General features: G+C 35.0%; 1 protein-coding gene across 5 annotated transcripts in view; it reads left to right on the top strand.

Annotated features, from left to right (window-relative positions):
• LOC149074904 (uncharacterized) overlaps positions 1-23,575 on the top strand; it is a 177,426-nt gene that overhangs the window by 138,679 nt on the left and 15,172 nt on the right. For all 5 annotated transcript variants that reach the window (XM_089245850.1, XM_089245854.1, XM_089245853.1 and 2 more), the window contains exons 4-6: positions 11,284-11,432; positions 20,964-21,110; positions 21,244-21,392. In XM_089245850.1, coding sequence (XP_089101976.1) covers positions 11,284-11,432; positions 20,964-21,110; positions 21,244-21,392 — 445 coding nt within the window. The remainder of the gene's footprint in view (positions 1-11,283; positions 11,433-20,963; positions 21,111-21,243; positions 21,393-23,575) is intronic.

Below are 23,575 nucleotides of genomic sequence, written 5' to 3'. Positions count from 1 at the left end.
TTACGAAAAAGGTATTCTCACGAAGATAAACTTTTTTTCCTTTGGAGTATTTAGTTCAATTTTTTTACGATCGAGGGCGCTGCACATCCGTACGATAGGAGTGATTGAACCTGAACCATTCTTTGATCTCTTCTGTGTCCGAAGCGTTCGTAAAACTTCAGCCAGTGATGCGCGGCTGAAATAGAACCAATTCACAAATAGTGATTCGTCCGTCTAATGTCAACATCAGAGTAATGTACTTATGTGCGAACGAGTTATTCAGAATGAAAATTCAGAAATGAGTTGTGGTTCTGATTTGCATATTTCCAATGATTTCCTTTATGCAACGAACTCTGTCGACTAAAATTTGAACTAATTATTTTTACTGTGCCTGCAAGAAATCCTATTCGTGAGAATAGCTTTTATGCGATAACCACATTCAAATATATCAATTTCTCCAATTTTTATGATTTTTCAAACTACGTACGAATTAATGAGACAACGTATGCCGTAGAAAAATAAGTTCTTGTCGGAATACCAACTGCATGGCGAAATTTTTAGATAAATTCACAATTAAAATTTAAAGTTCAAGGATCGTTCAATTTGTTAAATGATGAAATTAAATATCAGATATTTCAAAAAATAATAATTCCTTTAGTTTCATTTTTAGAAATTCAAAAACAGAGGTCTTCTAAATCAATGTCGAAATATGATCAGAAAAAAAAACCTCATCAGAGAGAATTTAATACGAGTTATAAATTGTGTTTTAGGAAGAAATAAGTTTCCTTAAATAAATAAAATTGTTCGAAATCCGATAAATAGTTGCAATTTTTTTTCATATTTTCGATTAAAGTATTTTGGTTCGCACTCAACTCATCGAAGATATGCCTTAAAAATCAATTCCTTGCAAATTCCATATTTCATTATTTTCTTTACTCTTAGGGTACATTTGTTTTTATTTTGAAGAAAGGTCTTTATAAATTTTGTGAGAAAAAATAAAGAAAAGGATAAAAAAAAAAAAATTCCCATTAAAATAATGTAAAAAAAAGTTTGTTTACAAAAATCCAAAAAAAAATATTTAATTTAAGAGAAAATTATATTTTAGGAAACAGAATTCAGGAAATGAAAACAGCATTTATAGACAGCAAAATAATGATTTAATGAAAAATATTGAAAACTTGATTTCCAAGTAAAATAATAGAAATTTAAAAGTAGTATTTTCGGTTAAAGGCAGAAGAAATCTCGAAAATAATAACGAAAAATTCACTTTAAAAATGTTCAGATATTAAATTCAAATTACTCTAAAAGAATAAAAAAAAAATATGGAATTGACTTAAAAAAAGATATAAAAATAAACTCAAAATATCATACCGCATAATAATCTCACCTCCTGCTATTAAAAGGGTATTTGACGAATGAAGTTCGACTCGTAAGAGCTTAAATTGAAAATAAATTGATTAAAATTGAATTTTGAATATGAAAATAAAAGTAAAAGTTACTAAAATTTGAAACAATAGAATGAAATAAATTTTTAAATATAATAAAAAACCGAATTACAAAAAAAAATTTTAAATATAATAAAAAACCGAATTACAAAAAAAATTTAAACAAAAAACAAAGAATCGAAAAAAACTTGATTTCAGTGAAGAAATATTAATTAGAAAAGCCCATGTAAATTTCAGTTATTCGCACATATTCATATATATCTATGTATAAACACGCGAAAAAAAATTAAACTAAATTAAATCAAATCTGGATGACTCTTTTATTTTATTTACATAAATTCTGCTTTGAAGCAGGTTGTTTGATAACAAAGCTGTCACATATCTGGCTCTCTTGCTGGCAATTGATGAAACCAAACGGCATATGTACAGGGTTGTCGCAAAATAACTCTGCCGATACACGAGTTCCTAGTGGCCGCCAAAATCAACGAACGCAAATGAAATTCGAGATATAACAGCACCTCCTAAGGATAAAAGGCCTTCTCTCGTGTTACCAAGTTCATCTGTAACGCCATTAAGAGATTTGCCACCTAGCAGGTTTGCCACATTTTGAACCACAGCATCCTATTTCGTTTCTTCTTATTTCGGCGTAGAAACCTTCCGGGTTGCTCACAAATACCGCATGGTGATGGGATGTGGAGCATAGAAATTGCCGATTCTGAGCCCGATCGTTTCTTTTCGCACAACGATTATACTGCAATGTTTTCTCTGAATATTCTGAGTGAGGATGGATTACTTGCTGATGTCACAAGCAGCGTGCGGAGTTCTGCTATCTATCTCTAGGAGGTGCCGGTTAGCTGCAAAGTTTGCAGATGGTTGGAGGCGATACAGACTCTCTTTCTTGTTCAACCTCCTTTAGCAGACTGTGCAGAGATTTTTTTTCTAAAGATATATATAAAAGACGCAGATTAGTCACATATCTCCGTCAATATTGCACTGAATTCTCACAACGTATAAACAAAAAATATATTTTTTTTTGTTTTTTGCATGAATTCACACAACCGCATTCATATTTCACTATTTGGAACTTTTACCACAAAGTTTGTGCAATAAAAGTTGATTTTTCTATTTTTTCTATGACCCCTTGGAAAATTTAAGAAATTTTGAGTAACCGTTTGTCATTTGGGAATATTTTGCAATCGAAAGTATGTTTCTAAAGTCAACGGTTGCAGAGATATCTACTGCTAAAACAGTTTGGGACAGCCTGTGTGTCTTCTTCCCAAATAAACCGTCCATTGAACAGGCTGTAATAACAGCGCTGTCACACACCCGAATCCTCGAATAGACAAAATTCTCATGTCCAATAGACAACCTCCCGATAACGAGAAACGAACGCTGCAACAGTGACATCTTGTCGCATCTCGAAGTGACACGCTACAGTGACGTGCCCTCAATATACTCTTTACCGGCAAGTGATGAAATATGCGAAAAAACGGAGTATATATATATCTATACATCTTATATTCTTTTTTCCATCCTATATTTCTTTTCAATGATGCGCTGTCCGGGGAGTGTCTGAAATATTACTGAGTCAGCTGCGAGATATGCCGATGGTTGTAGGAGACACAGACTTCCCCCACATCTTCAACCTCCTTCAGCAGACATCTGTGCAGAGATAGAATTTTCTTTTCATTTTTTTTTCTTGCAGTGGAGATGTATAAAAGGCGTAGATAAAAAATAAGAAGGCAGCACAGACGTTTTCTTGAGTTAGTATGTAACTGCAGAACGTAAAACAGGAAAGCTGCTGTCACCTCGGGAGAAAACGAATTGGGTATCCACTCCGAGCAGTTGTGCTCGTCGAGAGATACATCAACCTAGACGTGTGCGTATTATGTGTTCCTCAACGATCTCGTGTGTGTATTTTTCACACACACACACACAGTCACACAACAATCCTAGTGTTAGGAGGAGAAAAGGTAAAAAAGATCTATGTCTCAGTGTGTGACATGGTATCTCTTCTTTTTTCTTATCAATAGGTTTTTCTGGAGAAATTCCAGTTTTCGTCTCTTTTTTTTTTTTTTGCCTTCTCTCAGAAACAACTTGCCTGAAACATATGTTGATACCTTTTGACTTTTATCGAATTTTTTTACGACTGGACAGACATCGCAAATTTCAAGAGTCACATTATGTGTATGCGTGTTGCTGTGGTGATGCGTCTTGTGGTATTAATAGCAGTACGGGATGGCTTGGAGTGTGTACATATTCGTCTTTGATTTAGAGATATATGTGTCACACGTCTTAGTTTTTTTCATGTCTTACTCATAGTGGTTTTCGCTATAAGACAAGAACGTATGAGGGGGAAATTCCCTGGAAAAAAAAATTGAATTTACTAATTTTGTAGGTGATTCACAAATTTTTCTAAGCACTTAAAATTTCTTCGCAGTGAGTTAATTATTTGAGAAATCGATAGCATTCGTCTATCATCGGTTTCTTCACCAAATTTTCCTGATTTAATTTCAATCTTTATCATTTGAAATTTATAAAATACGTGTGAACAAAACTGATTTCTATTGGAGTTGGTGGTGCTTTTTGAAATATTAACATTCTCAGATTGAAATTGGGAATAACGAAAAAAAAAAAAATTTTAATTGAGCATATGATGTCACGAGATGGAACTCTACAATTTAAAACCGAAAATTCAACGTCATTTTTGTATTATAATATCAAAAAATAAAGAAGCAGGAAAGAATAAATTTTTCAAACGTGAAGGAGATAAGGGAAAACAAATGAAAATTAGAACAGTTAATTAAAATATAAAAATAATAATAAATAAATAATTGAATTATTTAAATATAATAAAATTTTTGAAATTTGAAATCGATTTGAAAAAAAAAACAGTTTGAGAAATCAAAATTCAATTGAAAACGTCTGAAAAAAAGAATGTCGAAAAGGAAATATTTTTGCCCTCTATTGACAATATTTTGAAAAGTACAATAAGAGGAAAGTGATAGTAAGTGAAAATTGAAGCAATGGGAAACATAATGATCATATAGAGCAGTGGTTCCCAACCGTTTTCAGTCCGCGTACCCACAGCTGGCTCGGTTCCTTTCCGCGTACCCCCAACCCCGAATTTCTCCTTTTCTGGAATAAACAATGAAGCTGGTTCAAAATACTCTTCTTTGAAAGGATTAGATATCCACCGATCGCCCATTTCCGGCTCTGAAAAATATATTTCAAATGAAGATTTTAATCCTTCCAAGTGGCTGACTGTTAAATTTAGCTCGGCTTGTGACAAGAAATCGTGAAGTGTTTCAAACACTTCCTAAAAGAAAGAGCTACTTCGTGCCGAAGTTTGAACAGCAACGTCAGGACTTAACCCCGGGACTACCACCTAACTTCGGAGTGTAGTTTTAGACACAGATCTAGTTTTAAGCCACTGATCCATATCGCAAATCACGTGAGTAGTAGATGCTTGGTAGAGAAGTTGACGTAGAAAATTGTGGGAATAACACACACACGGCCTCAATACAAACGCCCACACACAACAAAAGTTAAACACAACACGAATTAATTCTTCGCTTTTATGCACAGCCCGGCATGTGTCAATAATCAAATCTAAAACACCGAAGAAAAGTGAGCCAAGAGGAAGGAGTTCACGAATCGCGATCATAGGTTGGGCGCGGGCGGTAAGAGGGAAGGCCGATCCTTCCAGCGGACACAGCCCCTCTTTCATAGATTTTATTGATAGGAGGCCAATATATTACAACTGACAATATTAGTAAAAACCTCTACCTACTTTTAAAAATTATTTTTAATGTTTTTTAATTATTTTGCTATTTTTATAGATGGATGGCCGCCATTACCATTTTCTTTTCGCCTAACGGCCTCTCGCGTACCCCCGGTTGGGAACCGCTGATGTAGAGTGTTTAGCAGGCCATTTTAGTTCCAATCAATGACGAAATGTATACTTTGCATATAGTAATTTAACCTTGATTTTCGTTACAAAACAAATTATAAATTTTTATATTTTAAAGTACTGTCAATATGAAGGTTTCCGAACAAAAAGTGAAATTTCAGAAAATTGAAGACAATAAATTTGTAGCTTGAATTTTGTTAAACCCTTTGGGTGCGGAAATACCTTTTCGAAAAAATACTTTTTCCTGCAGTAGCAAAAAAATTCCTTTTATAGTTTTCTTTTATGAAAGATAGATGGCAATTAAACTCGAACATCGCAAATTCAGTACAATCGAGAAAAAGGGATGATACAAACACAAAATCTAGGTTCGAACCCACTGTCACCGCGCACCAATGAATAGAGGCAGACACTCTACAACTACACAAGTCCATGCACACCTTGATGGGTAACCTTGGGGCAAAATTTCCCTTTTGACTAAATTTTCCCACGTATTCCGAAAAATGTGTGACCATCTATCGAGGAAAATACATAATCAAGTATGTATTTTTCACTAGAAAATTATTGCACTGTATTTATTTTTTTATTTTCCGAAAAATACTTCTGTTTGATGAACTCTCAAAATTTCCCACAAACCGTAAGAAAATTTTCGCGTGGACAAATTTTGGCCAAGTTTTCCCACAAATATGGAAAATTCCCCACCAATTAGCATCACAGATGCACACTCTCCTATACAGTACAAGCAAAACAGTAAACGAGTCAAGAAACTTGAACATAGATGCTTACGCCATCTACAAGTCATTTAAGGAATGTGCTATCTAAAATATACACATATATTTCAAATCATCACAGGATGATTGAACAGGCTACTACGATCATCTTCTGTGGGTGATGGGAGTGCCTTAAGGGTTGAATAATAAATTATAGGACAAAACGAGTTCATTTTAAAACGGCTGGGCAAACCGCTAAAAAATATAGACCCCAGAAAAAAAAATTTAGCTCGCCAAAAACAATTTTGCCCGAAAAAAAGAACCCAATGTAATGTTAATTTTGACTGTTTAGGGCACAGTGACCCTCTCTCATGTCGGTAGACTTGCTGTTATAAATTCCAATAATTTTGTGCTACTCTCAGCCTGCATTTCAGTAACTACACAAAGACAATTTTTGGTGCCAATACCGATTTTTTAGTCGCCATGGCGATATTTGTACAGCCCAGGTTTAAAGTATTTAAGCAGACAGATAAAGTAAACATTGAAAAAGAATAATACAGTAAAACCTCGTTAAGTCGTCACCCCAATAACTCGTCACTCCGGTTTAGTCGTCGTTTTTCTTCCTTCTTGACCAGCTTTCATAGACGACAATGTTATTAAACCCTCGTTTACTCGTCACTAATTTCGGTTAGCTCGTCACCCATGAAAAAGTTCGACAAAGAGGAACAGATAATTTCTATGGCTTTCCCTTAAAAAAAAAAATAGCTTGTTAACGGCATTGCCATATGCTTAATAGTCACCATAAAAGCCAAAACAGTACCAAAACAGTTCAAATAACGAAAGTTACACTGGGGAAGTTCATTTGCCGACTAAAGTTTTTGAAACATTAAGAACTGTTCGAGCAAGACCTGATTTCTGCATGGGCTCCCCTAATTTGGGGCTCCAAGTTTAAGCAAATTACCCTTGTTGAAAAACCGGATATTTTTTCCAAAGTTCAGATATTCTAATGTGTGCTTTTCCCTACTCCGGGTCCTCCACAAGTCCCTCAAAGTGGACCCTGTGTTCGAGATCACCTTGTACTTAGTATGTGAAAGATTACCTTGATAAATTTTACCAAGATTACCTTGTAGTTGATTCACGGACTATCGATAAAGAATTAAAACACTGAAATCAAATTTCATTTATATGTAAAATTAATGTGCGATAGTTCCGTCGTGAAGGAAAGCTAACTATCCTAACAGTTGCTCTGATTAGTCTAAATTAAAAATTACTAGTATAAATCAAAGTATACCAGTATATTTTAACACAATAAGTTAAGTGATAAGAGCTCTAAAAAGGTAAAAATTTCAATTTTTTAAACATTAAAACTTAAGCCGTCATAATTTTTCGATAACGCGAGGTAACGACTTATCGAGGTTTTACTGCATTTTAAAGAAATGTTTTGCAGAAAGAAATTATTAAATTTCTTAGAATAAAATGAATTTTCAAGTGTAAAATAAATAGGTTTTTGTGTTGTGTTTTCCTATTTTCCTTTCTATTTATATGTATCCATTATGCATAAAATTAATGAAATTCACTGTTTACAATATTTTTAAAGCCGCAAAATGAAGTAAAAATCTCAGAATTCCATTAAGAAAAATACGGAAAGTAAATCCGAAGTTAACTTTTAAAAGACTCCAAAGGATTTTTTTCTTCCAAATTTTTATTTGAGATACTAGTTTCTCTTAAAAATGAGAGGAAACAAATTCGCTAACGAGTTGCTGCTTTGCTCGTGTTTCCCAAAAAACTCGACTGAAATAATCCTCCTCCGTTAAGAACATAATTTTTTTTTGTTGGGAGTTATTAGGCGAAAAAAATAAGCTTTATCAAAATTAATGCTTTTTTAAGGTCTTTAAAATTTAAACTTTCAAGAAATTCGAGCATTAATAGGGAAGATGGAAAAAAATAATAACTCCTGAAAGGAAAATAAAGGAGCTATTTTCTAAGAAAGTTTTGAAAAACCTCCCTGGACGTTTAATCCTATTAAGTATTACACTGGCTTTTCCTTTTTACGTTGGAAATTGTTTTTTTTTTTTTTTGCTCCTTCTGGTGAAATTGAATGAGGACGGACAAAAGTGTCCTGGGTTTATGCGTGCGCATGTGTGTCCGTCCCATCAAGTGAGATTGCCTCTACGAGTTTTGTCCTCTTGTTCTTGGACGGTGTCCCTCTTTTTATTCCTACGTAAGGGTAATATTCTGCTCCATTCCCCCCCCCCCCATTGTATATGTTGTTATTGGCTCTACCCTTCGTGGAATGTGATCTCAGTTCGAGAACTTTCGGGACTGGACAAATCTTTCCTGCAGTAATGGCTGACAAGCGTGATCTTGGTAAATTGAAGTTACTTCCGTGGAATTACTGGACCTTCCCCGTAAAAGGTAGTTGCCAGGAATGGAACGTTAAGCCCCCGTGATTTTGACAAATCGTCAATGACTTAATTTGAGTCAGTTATGGTAATGCAATTTCCGGGATAATTCTGAGACAACATTTGTAATGGCGACTAGAATCGCGCTGTAACTATCTCTGCACAAACGCATATTCAAGTTAAACTATCGTATATGAATAGTTAATTCCCTCTGGCATTAACTTTTAAACTATAGAATTTCTTATTAAAGTAAAAATTAAAATCTTAAATTAATGCTTTTTTTATTGTCTCAATTTTTAAAAACTTTCTTGAAATTCGAGCTGAGAGAATCGATAGGGAAGATGTGAATAAATATATATTTCTGAAAGGAAATTGAAAACTTGGAAAAAGGGAACTATTCTAAGAAAATTTGGGAAAAACCGCTCCGAATGCTTAATCCTATTAATATTACACCGCCTTCTTCCTTTTATGCTTCTTTCTGGTGAAATTGAATGAGGACGGACGAAAGCGTCCTGGAGTGCGTTCCCATCAAGTGAAATTGCCTCTCCGAGTTTTGTCCTCTTCTTGGACAGTGTCACTCTTTTTTTCCTCCACCGTACGAAGGTAATATTCTGCTCCATTTCCCATTGCATTTGTTGTTATTGCCCTACCCTCATGGAAGGTGATCTCAGTTGGTGGATGAGATTTCACTCCGAGAGCTTTCGGAACTGGACATATCTTTCCTGCAGTAATGGATGACAAGCGTGATCTTGGTAAATTGAAGTTACTTCCGTGGGATTACTGAACCTTCCCCCCCGTAAAGGGCAGTTGCCTGGAATGAAACGTTAAGCCTCCGCGATTTTGACAAATCGTCGATGACTTAATTTGAGTCATTTATGGTAATGCAATTTCCGGGGTAATTCCCAGACTCATGTGTAACGGCAACTAGAATCACGTTGTAACTATGTCTCTGCACAAACCGTTTATTCAAGTTGAATTCTCCTATATGAATATTTATTCGGATATTTTGCCGTATAAATTCCCTTGGCCATTAATTTTTACACAATAGGAAATCTTCATCAATATAAAGATGATACATACCGTTGATAGAAACATTTCTCACGTCTATGTGAACCAATATCTGGAAATATTTTTATAGTAAAGAATTTCATATGAGCATGCAAACGGTATTGCCAGGGGTGGCTCGAGACAAAATTTCTGAATCAATTTTCGGTACCAATTCAAAAAATTCTTAACAATTTATTTTTGCGCCGTCTCACCTCGGATTTGGCACCCCTCCTGTACAAAAATATTTTTCCCTAATTTTTTTTGTTTACCAACTTTTTTTCCCTCTTTCACCTCGGATTTGGTGCCTCTTCTACTGTAGAACGGACAGATTTAGCACCTATTGCAGAGCAGACACACAGATATCATTTTAAAATAAGGTAATTTTATTTTTTCATTCAAAAAAACTTTCAAGGGCCAAGCCTAACTCTTCCTTAATTGTTTTCGGTCAATATTTTGTTGCCCTTCCTCTTCGGATTTGGTGTCCCTCCTAGAGCAGACAGATATCATTTTCCGTCATATTTTTGGTCAATATTTTTTTCCCTCTTTCATATGAGATTTGGCGTGCCTCGTAGAGCGGAGGGAAATTTATTTTTGGTCAATCTCGAATTATTTGCTCTTTCATCTCGGATTTGGCACCTTTTCTAGAGCAGAAAAATGTCATTTCTACTTCATTTTTTCTGTCAATACGTTCTCTCTCTTCCATGCCGAATTTGGTGCCCCTCGTGGAGTGGACAGATATGATTTTCTATGTAAATACAGTCAAACCTCGTTACTGAGTCACACTTGAGAGAGCAAAAATATGACTTGGTAGGCGGAGTGACTCGTTAAACGGCCTCTATGCCAATTCCTGCCTGAGAACAATGGGGACTTCAAAAAAGTGACCCGGTAAGCGGAGTGACGTGTTAACCGGGTGACGCACTAACGAGGTTTGACTGTATATTTTTACAGCCATTACCCCATGACCGGCATTACCCTTGTCTTTCCCCCTCCCCACCCTATTAGTCTCAGGGAAGATGTGCCAGGTAGTAAATGAACATTATCGGTGCAGCCATTAACTTTGTATAGTCACTAGTTCCCTTGGTCAAAGCCATGATCTTGTTGAATAATTCATTATTTGGCGCGATGGGTCTCTTGATGGAGAAGAACTGAATGGTTTTTTCCCCCACAGCTACCTCAGCAATATTTATCAACGCGACCTAATAAGCTAAGCACTAATGGTGCCACTGGAAAAGATGCGATATCTTTACCTATGATCTGAAGAATTATAGAATTGCTCTATCGACAACATTGACACATTACACATTCCCTCAAACGTCACATAAATTGCCCCCCCCCCCGCTATTAGATTCGTCTGAAAACCCACTTATCACACTTCCGCCTCGAAGACAACGTCAGCAGAAATTGGAAATCCAATCGGAATTAATTATCTCATGGACAGCAGTGACATGCACAAAACACAAATGTCCACATGATTTAAGAGGATCGATTTCCCAAGGTATCACGTGCACAGTTATTGAATCTGCGTCTTTAATGCTGGGAGTGTAGGTATCAGGTTTCGGAAATCGTTAAAAAAACCGATGAAAACTTGAGGTCAAAGAGATGTCTCTCGATACATCCTCCATTATCTTTGAAATATCTATGCGGTGTCGTGTCACAGTGGGGAGACAGAATTTCAATGATTAACGATCGTTTTTAGGGACGGAAATTATCCTTCAGCATTCAAATATTATATGAATACATCGTATTATATTCCCAAGACACTATAATGCATTACTCTTTATTGCCTTTAGGTTTCTGGGACTGAGTCGGCAAGCGATCCCTCCCATGAAGAAACAGAGAACAGAAGTCATCGGTTTTCCATTGGGACCGAGACCATTAGCAAAGACGCCAAGGATTTCAGAAAAGCAGCAACTGTCATTGAATGCACTTTACAGCAACGGTAAGGGGTAGTGGAAATAATTTTATCCATGAATTCTTTCGGAATCTGAATTAAACAAAAATTCTCAAGAAGGTGAATTTTTTTTTTTTTCAAATTCAAATCAAATTCATTCCAATTCAAGATGGGGGAATAAATCACAATGTAAAATATATTGTTACTCGACAAGAGGCCGGTGCCTGTACAGTCGACCGTAGACAATTTTTACGATCAAACTATTAGTAGAAGGGAAAGGGCAGATAGTAAATTCGTTAAATATAGAATGCATCTATATATCAAACAGTATAAATAATTGTTATTTATACACACACATTCGCAATTATATACTATTACAAATGAAAACACTATATCCAAATACAATTTTCCTGTAATACATTTAAATAAATTTCATATCTGTTACTGAGTTAGATGGAATTATGGCACACGCAGGCATAAAAGTAGTAAGAATTTCGCTATTGGATATGAAAGTATACGTCAATATCGTCTATTGATAAGATTAATTTGAAAATGGTGTTTTTGAATTTTGTGTAGGTAGGTAAATTTTGAATTTTTCTAAAGGTAATGCATTGTAAAGTTTAGGAGCTAAGTAGTAATGTTTCCGGAAAATTTATTTTCGACAGTGCGGTATAGTAAAAATTTGAGTTGGTCGCCCCAGTGGTACATTGTTATTTACAACACATAATGACTTATCCCGGTATAGCGTGAGAAGAAATCGGTATATAACATTATGTCTAAAAGGTAATAATTTTAAGTTTCTGTATATTGGAGTATGAGGAGAACTAACAGTATTCACGGTCCTAAAACATCGATTTTGAATTGACACTATTGATTGCAAATTTGTTTTATAGTCTCCACCCCAGATTATTATACCATAGTTCATATATATATAGCGGAATAAAACAGCGCATAATATAAATCATTCAAAAACTTGGTTGTAACTTTGTGTTTAGGATAAAAAAGTTTATATACAGTAAAGCGGAGTTTCTTTGAAATTTCGTCAGTATGTGTTTTCCATTCTAAATTCTGATTGATTTGGAGACCCAGGTATTTAATTAGTTCAACTTTAAGTATTTTATTACAAGAGCAATCGGGGTTTAAAGTACAGGTTGGACTATGGAATTTTAAGTTTAGATCAAATTCAGTGTTAATTAAATTAAAATGAATATATTTAGTTTTAGTAAGATTTAGGGTTAGATCACTTGCAACAAACAATTTTCTAATTGCACGAAGGTCTTGGTTGATCCCAACTGTTAGCGTATTAATGTCGTTTGAAGAATACAATATTCCCAAATCATTTGCATACGTTATCATGGTTCCGAAAATGTTTAATTTGCAGAAATCATTTATAAAAATGAAAAGTAATGGGGCCAAATTTGATCCGAGGGACTCTTCTGTTTATTGTAATATAATTACTTAATTGATTCTGCACTTTAACTCTATGTTGACGATTGTGAAGGTAGGAGAGATGAACCAATTCAGAATATTTCCTCTAATTACACAGGAATCAAGTTCATTAATTAATATAGAATGGTTGACATTATCAAATGTTTTACAGATATCTAAAAAAATATCTTCGATACATTTAATACAGCATAATTTATTCATTTAATCGAAATACATATACATTGCATTTTAGGGTTAAGCTGGTTTGTGAGACTCGAAAAATAATGGTCATTATATGTATGCAGATACAATGATAATGGAAAATAGAAAATGAAAGAAAGAGATCCACATATATATATGGAATGCATAGCAAACAGGGGTATGACATTCAACTGGCGACCCATTGAGTCTAGAGATATACTTTCTTCAAAAAGTTTCCAAATAACATGTACTCAGATGTATCATTCATGTTTCCAGGGGATACGTATAATTATTGAAATAAAATAAAATAATTTTTTATGCAGTGCCCGTGTGCCCCAAAACTCAATTAGAAAGTTGTTGCCCTGCACCCTCCTGATGCACAAAAGAAATTACATGTTTCTAAGAACAATATTCACTAAGATATTCTCGAATTCGATAAACTGAGGAAATGGAAACCGATGGAAACCGAATTGACTTTCAGCCTTTGAACTCTGTTTGTAACTTGTTAATTACTTAAAATTTCAAGTGGTAAACCCCGAATTATCAAAGTACAGTTAGAAGAATACTATGACTTTTCTGAAATGCCGAAAGCTTTGTTGATGTCCAAAAATAATGATGCCACTTTACATCTGTTATTATACACTGTATTTACATTTGAAAGGTAATTAAGAAGAACGTCTTCTGTACTTTTCGCCTTTCCGAATCCAATAATACATTGACTGATTCTCAATAATTCAATTCCAAGACCCAAACTTGATAACCGGAGTAAGTTCTCTTTGTAACCTAATTAGAGAACATAATTTTAATGAGTTAAAATTGTATAAAGTATGGTTAAGAATTTTGTTAAATATATTTCTAGAGACGTTTCTCTATCTGAAACTTACATAATGAAACCACGAACACTTCGTATGGGGACAAGTTTCAAAAAACAAGAAACTCTTTTCAGCGATAAATGTTCCGAAATTGAAAAGGAACTGCTTCCAACGATAAAAATCATAAACATATCGTTGTTTTGAAAAGGTCCCAGAGAGTGTTGGGAAATCCCTCTAATAATAATAAAGTTTTCTAAAAACCTTCCCGAAAATTTTAATGGCTGCGCACATACAAGTTTCTCCGGGAAATGGAGAACTTTGCGGAAACTGTACACCTCCTTCCGGATGTAGAAACATCACAAATTGCTTTCATCAAAGTATTATACCCGGTAGTAATGGGGCGGTGGGGCGGGGGTGGGGGCGTTCGACGTTCGCGTGCGCATTCAAATTAATTGGACGAGTTTCTGAACTCTTTGCTCCATTAGAGAAGATTGCTCCCAAAAGAAGAGGGTGAGGTGGAGGAAACATTAAACGGCAGAATTCCACTTTTGCACCTTCAACAACACGTTCCGCCATTGTTCGTTGAATGTAGGGTGTGCGTGTGGGTTTTGGTGGTCTCCTTTTAAATGGGATTTCGATTCCCAAAGATTTCCCAAATGTCTGCGTTTTGAAGGAAACTGCTTATATGTGTGTGACAAGAATTCCCGCCCGGAAAACTGTCGCACCTGCGTCAAAGCGGCATCTCATCCAACAAGAAAGTGCTCCGAATTCCGTATCCACTTTGGTGATTGGACGGAACACGCTTTCCAGCTGAGATGTTTTCGTAGGTGAATTAGATTTTCCGGTAATTAATTCTTGGTTTTCGTCGAGATGCATTGGAGACAGCGCGCCTATTGTTCACAAAGCGGAGATTCAATAAATTACTATCAGGTTTCACGTACTTCCGCCTTTTCACGTATGTTAATTTAGAATCAATATTATGATAAATCATGCGCTAACAAGCGTTAAATTAATTTAGCTCGTTTTGCAAGAGATAGTCACTCGTCAACAAGGTGTTTCAAACTAACCCCCATGAGGGTCAATGCTTCTTATTCACCCGGAAGCCTTCTGATTTTGTAGCCTTATTAAAAGCTTCTGATTGGAAACCACAGAGATTCTTCCGATTTATCTTATCTCTATAGAAAAATCCTAATATTGTGATTTGCACAAAAATGATTAATTCCTAAAAAATCTCCCAGTTCTTGCAATCCAAGGCTCACCGTGTTCAATCGAGGAAAACATGCGGAAATAGGGATTTTAAACACGGAAAATTGCCAATAGTTATCAAATATGATGCCAAAAATGAGAAAGTTGCCATATATATATAGTCGAATCCCGTTTTAACCAATATCGTTATAGCAAAAATCTCGTATTAACGAACACTTTTCTAATCCCCAGATAAGTTTGCATTGGAATAATGCTAATGTTAAAGCCTGGGATTCCTTTGTAACGAAATTTCATTATAACGAAGTGATTTATCCGGTCTTTTGGAGTTCGTTATAACGGGATTCGACTGTATTGCTAAGATCACCAATGACGGAAATTGAAGCTCGTCTGTAAATCGGTAAACAGTAAATTAAAACGAATTCTACGGGGAAAAAAATAGAGTTTAACACGACAAATTATGCGGGAAACAAAATATTGATATCTACAGGCATAATTATAATTCATAACACAATTTATAAGGTTGCAAAATAATTTTAATCTTTGATTGCAGTGAAGAACAAAAATGAAAACTGGCCTCGTCGAGAAAAAACGGGAGATCTTTATGAAAATTCAGAAACAAAATTACGCAAAGATATGGCAATGTCCAAGATAACTGGTCATATGGCCACCACCACAATTTCCAGCCGTTACGCTTCTCTCAAAGTTCGAAATACAGATGGTATGACTATAACAAGCATTATACAGAAACAAGCTTCACGTTAAGTTCCCAACACAAACACTCGCAGCTTCCAGCATGGGCCAAGTTTTCTTCCACCACCTGCTTACATCTCTTCTTTGAGACAGAGTGGAAGGCCGTGATCTGGATAGGACGATTACTCGAAACTTTCAAATCCTACGCCAGTGATGAGCAAACTACGGCCCGCTAAGAGACGGCCGTTGCATCATCATACGGCCCGCCGAATATGATAAAATTAACAGTATAGAAATATTTGACAATAAATTATACCGGGCCCGGAAGCCCCAGGCCGATAAGTTAATCGCCTAAAGTACTAAAGGATGTTTAGAAGTTTCGAGTGTTCGGTATCCGGTATCTTTGTCAGAAACTTTCCTGACGCGGGCAGGAAGGTTTGGACAGCAGAAACGGTGACATGACCACAGAAAAAGAGTGTCCGCAGAGTGTCCAACACGGAGGGGTTAGCACACCAACCTCTAGGTGAATATATAAAAAAAAGATAAAATTCCATGCGTTCAGAATCGTCAATAAATTGTAGGCTCCCGTCTAATTAGTCCTCGTGTGCAGAGAAGACCGTGGTTCGACAAAAATTATCAAATAAATTATATATTCGTTCGCGCCAAAATTTCTTTTTAATTTTTGGCCCACTCTTGAAAGTGCTTGGCTCATCCATCACTGTCCTACACCATTGCTAAGGACAAACAGCTGCTACGAGCTGAGAACGAGCACCCACAGACGACGGGATCTTACGCAACTGCTAGTACAATTGAAAGTTCCCCTGTTTCGAGAAGAAAGACGCATTGTACTTAAAAAACATTGAAAAACAGTCTGCCCCAAAAATTGTTTGCACAGTGTATATCTCTGTAACTGTTGACTTTTGAAACATACTCTCAATTACAAAAATGTTTCAAGAGTGACGTGCAGTCACTTGAAATCTTAAAATGTATTTGAGGGGGTCTTGAAAATTGCCACCTCGTTTGGGCATTTTGACTGTTGTGATGTCCCGCCTTCTCTATCCCGAGAAGGAACTGCTTTTGTGATCATCAGGTGACACTAAGGGCCGTATTCACCGACATGGTTTAAACTATAATCACAATTTCTTGATAAGAGACCGACACGGATTGGTTAAATTCAGATTTTTTAACCAATCTATGTAGATCTCTTATCCAAAAATTGTGACTACGGTTTAAACCACGTCGGTGAATACGGCCCTAAGTGAAGTGGTATATGTAGTCAGCATTTACAACTTGGTAAATTTTCTTAATTACACTAAACACCTGAACTCATGGTGAGTTCAGGTGTTTAGTATAATACTTACTCTTTGCTATAATTTGAACTCTCGTGTGTTATTTACCAATAACTTCATGTTTAGCTCCTTGGCCATATCCCTGGGAGACCTCCTCTGCTCCTTTTCCTCAAAAGCGTATCGCAGACTCGAGCAGCCTCAAATATTTGGATATGGTCCCTCTTTATCGGTTGCAGTTTTCTATATTTTCCCACGTACAGGGATTCAACAAAATGGTAGCAGATGCTATGCCTTTTTCTTTCTGACCACTGTGCAAATTCTGGGATTTTTTTTTTTCTCATAGAATCATATTTCTTCATATTTACATGATCCACAACTCGTGTTATACTACTTAGTGTTAAAGTAATGGGCAAAACTTGCCTAAGCTTTTCCTAATTGGGACACCAAACATTGATGATGATGATGATGATGATGATGTGGCCTTGTATTTGTATATGTTATATTGGCAAAATTATGAAATCCAGGCATTATGAAATCCATAGAATGCTGGTCGTTTCAGGCAAAGTATGGAATACCGATTTTATTCTATACTTTACTAGGAATTCTGTAGAATGCCTAGTAACGTATAATCGAAAGACATTCTACAGAATGCCTAAACACAATCAGGCAAAGTATGAAATTCTTCATCTATAAATCAAACGTTGACAAAATTTTCATTATAGTATAAACCACAGGATGCCAAATGCGCCAAATATAATGAGAGATTTTCGTTGAATTATAAATTTTAGTAGATTTCTGATGACACGGTTTTTTTTTTCTCCAGAAAAAAAATTTCCTTTTCGCTCTCGTGAGAAGGAATCTGTTGAGGGGGCGCTATAAAATATTGCAATTTCGTCAAATTGAAATTTCGCTGAATTTTCGTCATTTTCTTTTTCATTATACATTAAAAAAATAAAGAAATTAACTTTTTATACAGCTCCCGTGTGCTCAAAAGCCCTCTCTATTAGAAAGCTGTTGCCCTGTCTAATCTGAGGACAACAAAAAATGAATTCCACGTTTTTAAGTGCAATATTCACTGAGATATTCTAATTCGAAAAACAGAGGAAATTTGGGAAAAACACAGTGTCAAATACGAGTGAAACCATTTTTCCGCATTCAACGCTGTTCTTTCCCAAATTTCCTCCGTTTTCCGAATATCTCAATGAATATTGCATTTAGAAACGTGAAATTTGTTTTCTGGCCTCAGAAGAGACAGGACAACAGCTTTGTAACTGGGTTCTTGAACACACGGGGACTGTATAAAAAGTTAATTTCTTTATTTATTTTTTTTCCATGTATACGACCTCTCAAACAAATTTTGGAGATTTTAAGCAACTGCGAGTCATTTGAAAAACTCTTTTGTAATTGAAATTATGATTCGAAAGTCAACGGTTGCAGAGATATCCGCCGTGAAAACAATTTCGGACAGTCTTGTATAGGACAGAACTATAAAAGCTGTAATTATCGTCGATGCAATAACGCACTGCCTAACATAAAATAATTAAATTTGCAGCTATTAGGGAAATCTTATTGAAATTCCGCACTCAATGACAATTCGCAGTTATCGGAGATAAAAACGAAAATATGTTAATTTAATCACACACACACACACAAAAAAAAACTTCGGATGTTGCAATCAATTAACGAAAATTAACGGTTTTAAGGACACTAAAAACATTTCGATTACGATTTAAAGACCAAAAGATAAAATAAAAACGATTCCAATGTGTATAGGCTTCAAAAATATCCATTTTTTTTTTAAATCAAATAATGATAATAATAAAGACGTGGAAAGCATTTTCTGCGTCCATTAAGGAGTACATTAACTAAAACGTGTTATTAGTATCTAATTGGTTTTGGCATTTAATGGGAGAAAAAAAACGTCATTTAATTACTATTTCTTTTGATTTCTTTTTAGATTCTGGAAATTCCATGGACTGTGTTTTTTTATAGGAATTCATTCATTTTTTTTTTTCTGTACTTTCTCCTTTTTATGCATATTTCAAGAATGAAAACATTTAATGAAATCAGCGAAATATTTTGCGTCAGTATTTAGATGACTATATTAGAAATGCTTTGAAAATAATTACAATGCTCCACTCAGAAAATCAATTGCACTTTAGAAATCATTCATATCAATCGTCATTCAATTGAGTTGATCAATTTTATTGCCCCTCTCCCCTGGAGCTATAAGGATGGTAAGATGTATAAAAGGCACGCTATGTGTTCGACGGACTCCCCTGTGCCAATAAGGACTCCTTTACAAAATATCATTCAGAAAACAGAGCAAGGCGAAAACAATGAGATTCACCTCTGATGAGTTTTCTCACACAAAGTTCACGAACCTTCTGAAATCTTTCCAACGACCTCTGGATTAGAACAATAAACATACCGTTATTTTTTGCGTGTAATTCGCACGTCAAAATTATATTCCTAAACAATTAACTTAGTGATTTATCGCTAATTTTGTGGAAAAAATATTTATTATTCTACTCACATCCAAATCATTCTCAAGTATCGTAGTCGCATCGGGAATATTTTTAACGTTCAACACTTAAGTAAAACGAGGGTAGTTCGAATGAGAATGAGTGACCACGCACTTGCGAACGCTAAAAGACATGCTCCATTCATTTTCCCGTGCAGCAGTCTTATTCAAGTTGGTCTAGAGCAGCTCCGTATCGCTTTGATTCCGAACTATAGCCATTAATTTAATGCCAACAATCAATTTTCTAACAATCCCATCAATTTCCTGGTCGCGTTTATCGAAATAAATTATAGTATTTATATATATATGGGGCTAAATACACACTGTGGGAGTCCACTTGTGACACCTGTGCAATCAGAAAAACTCCTGTTCACCCCTAACTACCACGATTAATTACCACCCTTTAACCACGATGCTATCCAATTCAACAAGTTACCTCCCAATCCAAATTTCATGTAAATGCTCTGACTATACATGATATTTAATAAAACGTTGCTGTCGCCGCGACTCAAAACTGGGATGCAGAAATATACCAGTTGGAGTTGTTGTGCAAGAGAATTATCCTGCAGTTCAATTGGCAAAGCCACTTGCTTTTGTTTGTATCTGTATTTGAAAAAAGAGGCATTTATATAAAATGAAAAAAAAAAAATTGGTTTTCTCTGTCTCGACACAAATATAATTATCGTGTGTTTCATTCCGGGCACCGTTATAATTGCGTCACCTAAAATGGATCTCAAGGAGACGCGATTTGTATCACGAAATTAGTGTAATTGGAAATTGTTCATAAAATTGTTCCGGTATTACTGGCGCACGAATTATAAATGATTTACTGATGAATTGTAGGAGTGAGAAGCATGTATATAATCACTTAGCTTATAGTGAAAGAATTCAGCATATTATACTTGATTGAAGTAAAATACTTTATTACTTATTTCCTACTAATTATTAAAATTGCTAATGGACTATTAACTATTTACATTGAAGTCGAGCATCTTAACGACTCGAAGTCTCGACTGGCTTCGCTTAAGTGATGCATACAAGCATATGGACGGGTTAAAGTTAAAGTGGTGTAAGTCAATAATCCTCATTTTGAAAAAAAAGAAGGTTTTACTAGAATTGTTGCCATAGGTTCCCATACTAAAATATTTGTGATTTCATAATTTAGAGGCGAATTACTGAAGCTGTGATTCAGTTTACTTTTTTGTTTTAAAAGTTTAGCACATTTAGATTGTATTTCTGAACTTGGTCAGAATTGTTAACAATATGACTAACACAACTTTAACCCCCGTCTGTATATAAATATGCATCCCCCACAACATTCAGTTACAATCGTGGAGGACTAACGCCATCTGCTGGTTATTTAGTTGAATATGTAATATTATATCGCTACAAAAGAGTTCATAAATACCGTTATCATGAATCCTTGCAGGTGAACCAGACATATTGATATGCGGAAACTGCAAAGAGGTCTTCCCCGGAATACACAAGCTGATCGAGCACAAGAAACAAGGCTGTAAACTCAGATTTTCCTGCAGATGCCAACATGGCAATGGGTCGACTACTCCTCCTCCTTCCCGTAAGATCCTCACGTTTCATTTTTATTAAACAAAAAAGTAATCAAATTCTTACACAAAACCTAGTTTTTTTGAAAACCATAGTATTATAGCATCCATCACGTCTATATAATTCTATCTCTTTGTGTAATTCAGGCGGTGGCCCATCACGTCCAATTTGCGCAAAATGCCAATCGAAGCAGAGTTCGTGGTGGGATCTGGTTCAACACTTCCAAACCGTTCATGGATCCACAATCTACGTCAAAGAGGATTCTTCATCATCAATCAGCAACAACAGCAACAACGTGAGCAGAATAATTTTCTATTAAATATATAGATAACGATAGTAATTTGAATCATTAAGAAGAATTCGCTTAGAAATAACCAAAAACAGATAAGAACGTTCTTACGGTTGAAGTTGTCTTTGACAAGCATTCTTTCCGTAGACAACAGTTGGTACATGTACCAATGCAGCACCTGTCTAAAGAGAAATACGTATTCAATCATCGCAACAGGCAAATTATCCAATGGTGTTGCTGAGAAGGAAAATATATTGTTTGTGACAATTATAGATGCCAATTACCGTATAGCCCAAAATTAAAGAAATAATAATGAAGAAAAACATTGAGAAAATAAAAACGCACACACTGTCCATAAAAGATACTGTTGAAATATGTTATGAATGATTAGCTTCTTGGATTTTCTTCCAACATGAATGCCACATTCAATGCAAAGTAACGTTTTATTCCTTGCTTGCGCCACCTGTATTTAAGATGAGAATCGCAAATCCCACCTTATTCAGCTCTACGAATAAACTGAGATTGATTGAACCTTTACAGCGGCAATGACGAGATATCTCATCTACCTTTATGAGATTGATTTCGGCAGTTCCGAAACATTTCCTTTCCGTGGAACCCTCTTATTTCGACAATGAAGAACCAGGATATTGGGTAATGTTGTTATTAACTCATTATATCCGACATTTTGAAAAGTATAATCAGAAGAAAATTAAAGTAAAAGCATAAATGTAATGACAATAATAAGTAGTTATCATGTAAGTTATTTGGTAGGTCATTTTAGTTGTAAATTAAGATAAAAAATTAACAAAAATAATGTTTTCGAAACAATTAGCTCAAAACAAATTACCTAACCTGGTATTTTAAAGTACCTTAAGAATATACAGGGTTAAGGACAAACATGTTTCAATCCCCCCCCCCCCCAACCTGCCAAAATCAACTTCTATTTGGTGGAGTCAACTTTTATTTAAAGTTTGATAACAGGAGAGAGTTTGTGGGGGTTTTTTTTTTGCCCTTCCGGTAAGTATAGAAATATGAATACAGTATAAATAATAGAAAAGAATGGAATATTTCTCCTCTTTGTTTTTATCATTATTATTCATGGTGTTGGGTGGGGTGGGGAAGGGCTCGATAGCTGCAGAAAATCGAGAAAAATATTTTTCTTGCGAAAAATGGTAGGTAGCGCAATTTATGTTAAATTTTATTATGTCATTTCCATTGCGGCAGTGGTGTATTAATAAGATCAGAGAAGTTTTGATAACCTCTTAAATGGTTAAATGCGAACGAAGCTTTCGCCATTTTCTTTTGGAATCAACTCAAATACTCTTCTTTTGGACCACCATACACATCGACCCCTTTCACTGTCAATATATTTTCAACAAAAACGGTGAAAATGGAGATTAACCTATTCTTAAACACGATGTTACGGTGAATTGTTACTGCTGTTGATATTTAAAAGTTTATTTCACAATGAAGAGGAAAGAAGCACAATTTTTTTTATTCGTTCATTCTTTTTTTCAAATATCAATTTCTGCTCCAATCTGATAAGCTAATGATATTAAAATTGTGAATTTGCGTCGTTAGAGCTTATCTCTATTCCACAGAAGCGATATCGCTCGAATATACACGACCATAGAATTCCAAAATTTAAACGTGCAGAACACACGTTCCCACTCTATACATTCATCAAAGCAATTTAAAATCAGAAAAAAATATCCAGTAAACATTGAATTCTTAATGCATTTTATTAAATTCCTATCCAAAAAAATCAACGCAAATAAAAACTCACAAATAATAACTTTCTTCTTTTTGTAAGGTTAATCCTATTTCAAAATAACGAATGATATTTCATTTTCCCTGTTATAATCATAAATACTTACGACAAAAATATTTCTCCGTACATACATATTAAAAACGAGGAATCTAAATTATTATTTTTTTCCCAGATACTCATCTTTTTTCGAATTATCAAAACAAAAATATATATATATTAATAGAGATTGCAACAATAGTAATAATAATAATAAAGGATGGAATTTGCCGAAGGGTATTAATTTCTATTTCATCGTCAAAATTGAATAATAAAGGAAATACTTTCAAATCTTCTCATGTTTCTTTATTATTATTATTGGAGGAAGAATAATTTAAAAATATTCAGGACATCTCCACTTAATGCTTCTGTTTTCTTTGTC

The sequence above is a fragment of the Pholcus phalangioides genome, unplaced genomic scaffold (genome assembly GCF_987345545.1).
Source record: "Pholcus phalangioides strain wild (caught in Gottingen) unplaced genomic scaffold, Ppha-v1.0 ptg000016l_1, whole genome shotgun sequence".
NCBI classification, from domain to species: Eukaryota; Metazoa; Arthropoda; class Arachnida; order Araneae; family Pholcidae; genus Pholcus; species Pholcus phalangioides.
The sequence above is the reverse complement of the archived record's forward strand: the minus strand, read 5'-3'. Positions and strand labels throughout refer to the sequence as shown.